This window comes from Thamnophis elegans, chromosome 5, assembly GCF_009769535.1.
Source record: "Thamnophis elegans isolate rThaEle1 chromosome 5, rThaEle1.pri, whole genome shotgun sequence".
Classification (NCBI taxonomy): Eukaryota; Metazoa; Chordata; class Lepidosauria; order Squamata; family Colubridae; genus Thamnophis; species Thamnophis elegans.
The window spans coordinates 15,108,963-15,115,754 of NC_045545.1; the positions used below are offsets into that span (position 1 = coordinate 15,108,963).

General features: G+C 47.0%; 1 protein-coding gene across 3 annotated transcripts in view; it reads right to left on the reverse strand.

Annotated features, from left to right (window-relative positions):
* Positions 1 to 5,878, reverse strand: part of LMO4 (LIM domain only 4) — a 15,927-nt gene extending 10,049 nt beyond the window's left edge. Inside the window, exons 1-2 of one of the 3 annotated variants that reach the window (XM_032218277.1) lie at positions 5,068 to 5,878; positions 2,136 to 2,374 (exon numbers count right to left, since the gene is read on the reverse strand). In XM_032218277.1, the coding sequence (XP_032074168.1) occupies positions 2,136 to 2,371 (236 nt within the window). In that variant the 5' untranslated portion in view covers positions 2,372 to 2,374; positions 5,068 to 5,878. Of the gene's footprint in view, positions 1 to 2,135; positions 2,375 to 4,655; positions 4,910 to 5,067 lie in introns of those variants that run through there. The other 2 variants (XM_032218279.1, XM_032218276.1) reach the window with 2 other exon arrangements.
* Between the last annotated feature and the right edge of the window lie 914 nt (positions 5,879 to 6,792).

Consider the following 6,792-nt stretch of genomic DNA (forward strand, 5'->3'; position numbering starts at 1 on the left):
GGAGGCAAATCTACTCCTATCAGAGTCTTAAAAGCAGTCACAGGCTTTCATTTCAGAACTGAATAATCAATTCTCCTCTCAGCTTTATAATGAAAGCATCCTACTGTAACTCTAATTAAAATCATAGTTGGAATTTCTGGACATAGCCCATAGGACAAAAGAGGACTTTGGAGAACTGTTCTTCTTGCACCTCTTGTTATCCCTTCCGCTATACCCGCCAGATCGAATGCCGATGAAATCGTTGCATCCTATTTCTTGACAGAGTAGGATTTCCACTTACTTGTTTTGGATACCAATGGAAAATCTGGTCTCTTTATATATCTAGATTAGTAGCCTTTGTCTATGGAACAGATTTCCAGACGCACAGCACATACTTGATGCATTAAAATGTCCTGATCTTCATTTTACCTGGCAAACTGTCTGGTTCTATAGAAAAGTCAGGTTGATGGAATAAAACCAGTTCAAATTTACCATCTGATAAAGAGCACTGTTTTAACAACCCAAAACCATACCTGCAATATCTTTTGGCCAGATTAAAAACAAAACAAAACCCTGAAGGACAGATTCCAATAAGCTGGTCTGAACTTGCCTTGGGGATACAGTAGGGAACTTCTCTTTTTAATTAGTAGTGATCATAAGAGGTTTGTTTGACGGTTTTAGTAGAAAGAGACGAAATCTGTACTGTTCATTGAATTTGAACAGTAGTGTCAATTTTTCCACTTCAAACAAACCTCTTTCTCTAACCGTTCTGCTCTATTTAATTAGAATTATGTCTCGCTTATGTAGTTGCTTCAGACAGGGATCAAGAATACATCTGTGCAAGCTTGCATAAACTTGCGCTTTACCATTTATTCTAAAAAAACCTAGATGCTTAGCAAAATTAATATTGGAAGCTGCCTAAAATCTTTTAATGACTTTTTTTCTGCATTCTATTTAACTGGCTGAAAGTGCCTGCAGAAAAAAAAGGGATAAACAATAAATTATAAGCAAGCAAAAATCTCTCAGGTGCATTATTCTCAGATATCACTTAGAGGAGAGCCAAAATTCAGCAGAGTACTACACCTTGTAGTACTACACAGTACTACAGTCCAATAGAAATTCCACCAGTAAAGCATTTAAAATATTAATAGCCAAACACTAACATCTGAGGCAGGAGTATAAGGAAAATATTCAACCATGAAACGGGTTCTTTCACCCTTAAGACACTTTTGTAAATGCAATCTAAAAATAAAGACTACTCAGACAACACCCCATATGCTTTCTTTCTTTCTTTTTTTACATTCTTTCCATGCCAAAATGAGGGGGGGGGATGTTAGTGAGAGAGAGAGAGAAAAGGAGGCTGTTTAATTACTGGCTGCTGAACTAGATCACCTTCTCAAAGCATTCATGTGCATCAAGTCTATCAAGCCATTTACTCAAATTAAATGTGTAATCCTTCAAAATGCCTCCTTTACAAATTAGTTTGAAAGAGCTTCAAGTTCACCTGAAAAGATCCAAATAGGTATCTGACCTCTTAAAATTCTTTGTTAATTGCATCAAAAAGTAGTTTGCATTAGGAAAAACAAAACTGGTATTGAAAAAGGGAGACGAGTGCTTTTTTGTAACAAGAGATATTTAACTGTTTATTCATCTACATCTCCAGTATTCCTGAGCTACTGAAAAATAAGCCCTCCAGCTATATGAACATAAACATTACTAATGGGCTACAATTTTGGGTGTGTGTCACCACATCAACAGCTGATCAACACTTTTACGACACGAATACAAAAAAAACCCTCATCATTTTAAACACCTTTTACTGAAAATACCACAACGAACCATTACTTTATACATTCACAGTCCCAACTAGCTCTTATCCTTTTTTTTTTAAGGTGCCAAAGAAACCCAATTCTACTTGCGCAAGATAGGTTTTAGCAGCTAACTGTGAGCTGGAATTCTTAAAAGTTCAGGAGCACCTAAAAAGTTCATTTATTCACGTCTCTCCCAACTTTTCTATTGTTATCCGAGAAAAGACAGGCCCTTACAAAATCAGGCTTCTAAGTTCTGAACTGCTGCCTACATACAAATGGGGTTATTTCTAGCTCAAACTTTATTTTGTATCTGCGCGTGTTCTTCTTTCCCTCTGCCCAGCTCACCTGATATAGTCATTTCTGCACAGGATCATGCCACTCTTCGTATAACAAGATGTACCGATTTCTCCCAGCTGGGCTTGGCAGCAGGAGCACTTCAGGCACCGACTGTGCCAATAGCTATCCATGGCATAGAGCAAGAAGCGATCAGCAATCTTTCCCCCGCAGCCTGCACATCTTTTCCATGAGAGGGAGCCACTGGTGACAGGGGGCGGTTGCGAGCTGCTGCCTGGGTTCACCATGGTCTGGATAGGGGAAAAAAAGGAAGGAAGGGAGGGAGGGAGGGAGGGAGAGAAGAGCGGGTTAATTTTCAGGCAAACAGTTCAGGAAAACACCCATGCAATTTGCCTGCTTAATGCAGCACTTCCTAGAGGGGGAGAAGGGAGAGAGAGAAAGATGGGGAACAGCCACTTGTTTACTTTTCCAAGTCTTTGTTCTGGGATAATTAGCCACGTCCCCTTCCAAGTTGGCTAGTGGTGCCCAGTGACAGTTTTAGCTCGCAATGCTCCTGTCAAACTTAGAGTGACCTCTGCTTTGTTTGTTGCCAAGAAAGTACACACACCTGGAGTCATACAGTCTACTTGGCCCTCCCAGATATAAATGGTTGGGGGCCCACCACCACTAAAACTAGAAGGGCAGAAAAACCAGCTAGAAGAACACCAATTACAATTCTTGCGAAGAAGAAGCACGGCTGTAACTACTTCTCATGTTGGGAAGAGTTCAGGAAATTGTTTAGTTCTAGGTAGGAAAGTAATCTTTTGAAAAAATCTAGAAAGTTGTGAAACTGGTTTTTCAAGGTCTCCTTTTTCTTGCCATTGTTATCTGCAGGGGCTCCCAACCACGATTGTCCTAATGTATTTGTTCTAAAAAAGATCAAATACAGCGGAGTCCCACCTCCTGAAAAAAATAATAATAATGGATCACTAAACTTTAAGAAGCCTGTTAACTTCTTATACAAACACAATCTACCTTTGTTTTGCTAATCTGCCCTTGATCAGCAATTTAAATGCTAAACGCTTTGTTGCCCTAAAAAAAAGGAAAAAAAACTTTTTGTGGTAACAGCAGAGGTATAGATTGCGTACACATGCTAACACAGAGATGTGTTTGTTGCTTTCTAATAAACACTTCTAAAAGCAGGGCACTGGGGAGATTAATAATAGAACCAATTCATAAAGCTTATTCCAAACAGATTAATTTGCTCCAGTAGCCAAAATAGGAGTGCCCCTTCTGTCATTTCTGTAATAAAATATCAAGTTATTTACTGCCAATTTAACATCCCATTTTGCCTTTGTCCTTTCTAAGCTGTGCTTGCTCAACCTAAGGCATCTATTTATTTAATAAGACCCCCCCCCCTCCGCAAGGGAAAAAGAGTGCAAACTTTCTTGCCACTTGCCTAACTTCACTACAACAGCAGCTTCAGGTTCCTTAAAATAGGCCATTAAAAAAAGAATAAAACAAACAGGATTTCCTTCAAAATAACTCCTGATCATATGTTTCAGATGACCACACAATAAACCAGACTGAGAACTGCACCAATTAAGACTGTAACTAAAACCCCCAAGACTTGGGAAAGAGAACCACTCTAAAAGCCATTAGCATTGCATTTCTCTGAATGCACCATATACCTTTATGTAAATTGATTTCTGATGCATTTAACTCACGGAGTGGCCTTTTGTTACTACTTCCAGCAATATGAATCTGCATTTCTTACTTTTATTTAAAACAAACAGATTTCAAATTATATAAACCCCATGGAGATCATCTGTAGGCAGACAAACACAAACCCCACCGGTTTTCTCTCTCTCCCTCTCTCTCACACACACACACTCACACACACAGCCAATCTGCTTTGAAAGGTAAATATTATATATAAAGGAAATGTAACAGGGACAGAAGCGTCCAGTAACCCCATTAAGCTTAAAGCTCTTAAGGACAGGCAATACCTTAATGCCGATTAAATCTAAAAAGAGGCCAAATCAGGAGGGCTGACCAGAAAGTGACTCCTTGATAACTAGGGACAGGTCCTCCTCAAGTTTCATTTGGAATTGGAGGGGTGACAGAGAAAGAGAAGAAAAGCTTTTAAGTTAAATAGGCTTACTCTGGTAATTACACAGCTAAGCAATTTAGGTCCCGGAACAGAGGCAATGAAACAAAACCAAAAAAAAAAAAAAAAGAGGGGGGGGGGGAGAGAGAGAGAGAAAGCTGGCAGCTAGAGGCAAAACACACCCTCCCTCTTTTTAACAACGTCTCTGGTGATTTTAATGGGAGACCGAGGGAGGAACAAACGTAGAAGCTTTGCAATTTGTTGTGCAAAAAAAAAACAACCCCAACCAAAAAACGGAGATGCTTAATTCACGGCTTTGGTTTTAATTAGGTTGATTCATCAAGATTTCTCGCGAACAAAAAAGAGGAGGGAGAGGAAGAAATAGAGGGAGAACACACAAACACACACACACACACACACACACACGGCTCACTTCAGAGTCTCCCCCCAACCTCTCCCCCCTCCCCACTCCCAGGTCAGACCTGACACTGTTTCAAAATAACACGGACTACAAAAGAAAGTGGGTGACGATCCCCCTTCCCAGCTTCTCGGGACTCGCAGGCGGATTCCGGCAAAGGGGGAAAGCGTTGCGCGCTCGGGGCAAGGCGATGCTTCCCCCCCACCCTCTTTTTTTTTTCTTCCCCCTCCTGCTACGCCGCCGCGGGGCAGCTCCGGCCACTGCTCCGCTGGCCAGGCAAGCAGCCCTCGGCGGGTCCCGAGCAGAAAAGGGCTGGCGCGATGACTTCCAGTTCCGGATCGGGATGGGGAAGGGAGGAGACGAAGCGGGAGGGGAAAGGGGCCCGATTGGGAAGCGGTCCAAATTAACAGACCGGCTCCCCCCCAAAAAAGGGGGGGAAGAGGCGCCCCCCCCCCCAACCGCCTCCCACGTCTTACCTGTTTTCCCTCTATGGTGCAAGAGGCCGTGGATAACGTGGCGGAGGCGTCGGGAGAGCGCTCGGGAGACGGGAAGACTTTCTCGCCCGAGGAAGGAGGGGTGGGTGGGGGATCTGTCGCCGCTTCTTCGGAAAAGCCACCCCAGGAAAGCTTGCGCTGGGCGGAATTCTCAAGCCCGGGAGAATCCCCGGCCCCGCGGCTAGGAGCAGCAGTAGGGAGAGCGGGGTTGGAAGGGGTGGGGGAAAGGGGGGCAAATGTCCGGGGAAAGGCTTTGCTTCAGCCCTGCCTTCTCCTCCTTTTTCTCTTCCTTCCTTCGGCTTCGAAGGGAGCTGCAACCAAGAGCTTATTCGCGGCTGCCGAAAGCGAGCGCGGGCACCTTCGCCTGCCGCCGCTGCTGCAATCGCCGGGTTAAGTTTTGGCAGAGGGTTGGCCGCCACTTCGGAGCGCGCGCGCGGCCGCTCTCTCTCTCTTTCCCCCACGGCCCCTTTTCCGCCGCCGACACCTCTTCCTCCTCCTCCAGCCCTGCGGGAGGGAGCTCCGGCGGCTTTGCCCCAAAAAAGCGGCTCTTCGATGCCCACCAACTACGGTCCTGGGGGGGGGGGGCGGAGGGAAGGAGTCGGAGCCCGGAGTGCAGAGAGAGCGGGGATAACGGCCGGCTGCTGCTGCTGCTTCTTCTTCTATTCCTCCTGCTGCTGCTGCTGCTCCTCCGTTGAGCAGGAGAGCCGCGGAGGTGGCGGCGGCAGGACGTGCAAAGGAGGCCCCTCTCGCTAGCGCCCTCGCAGCTTCTCTGCGCCGCTCTTGCCCACGTGTTACTGACAGAGCAAAATCCCAACTGCTCGGCGGCTCGGCCCCTCGCGTCACGGACGCCTCGCCCAATCCGCCCGCAGCTTGTTCAGGCGGAATAATAAAACCTGCCAATCGCGAAGGAGACAAAGGAATGAAGGGGAAGGGAGAGGGAGGGGGGGAGGAGGAGGAGGACGAGGCGCGCGGATGAGGAGCGGGGGAGGGGGGGGAGAGGCGGAGAGGAGACGGGGCTTCGTCAAGTCAGCTCCGAAGCAAGCTGAGCCGCGGCAGAAGCCTGGTGGAGGAGAAGGAAGAGGAGGGTGGCGGCGCCTTTGCCCTGCCCTGCCCGTTCCGTCCCATTCCGCTCTTCGTTGGGACCGGGAGACCTTTTCCACCCCACTGGTTAACGCCCCGGAGGGCGAGGGCTGCGCGGTCCTTCCGTCGGAGTCTCCAATCCCTCTAGATTTACTGGGGGTGCCGTCCCGTCCCTCACTCAGTTATATTCGCATAGGCCATAAGGGCCACCAAAACTCCCCGATTGGCTTGTTTCTTCCTAGGATCCCAGAGCGGGACTTAGCTAGGAGCGTCTCACTTTCTTTGGGAGGAAAAAACACAACTTGAGAATCGCAGCAGACGTAGACTTCGCAATGCCCCCCCCCCCCCCCAGTGTAGCTCACTGCAACACAAACCGCCTTAAAAGTTGGCTCGGAAAGAGGGAAGGGAGGGAGAGAAGGAAGCGGCGCGATGTTGCCATTGCAGCCCCTGGTGTGTGTGATGTTCACCCGTTTTCCGCAGCTCGACGTGGGGAAACGGTCCCCGCCTTTTGGACTTCTTCTGAACGGGCCAACAATACACGGGGGATAAGAGCGCGAAGCCTTCTTTGGCGTCCAACGCCGGACTTGTTGAAACGCGCGGCTCGCGAAAAGGGGTTTTTTTTATCCC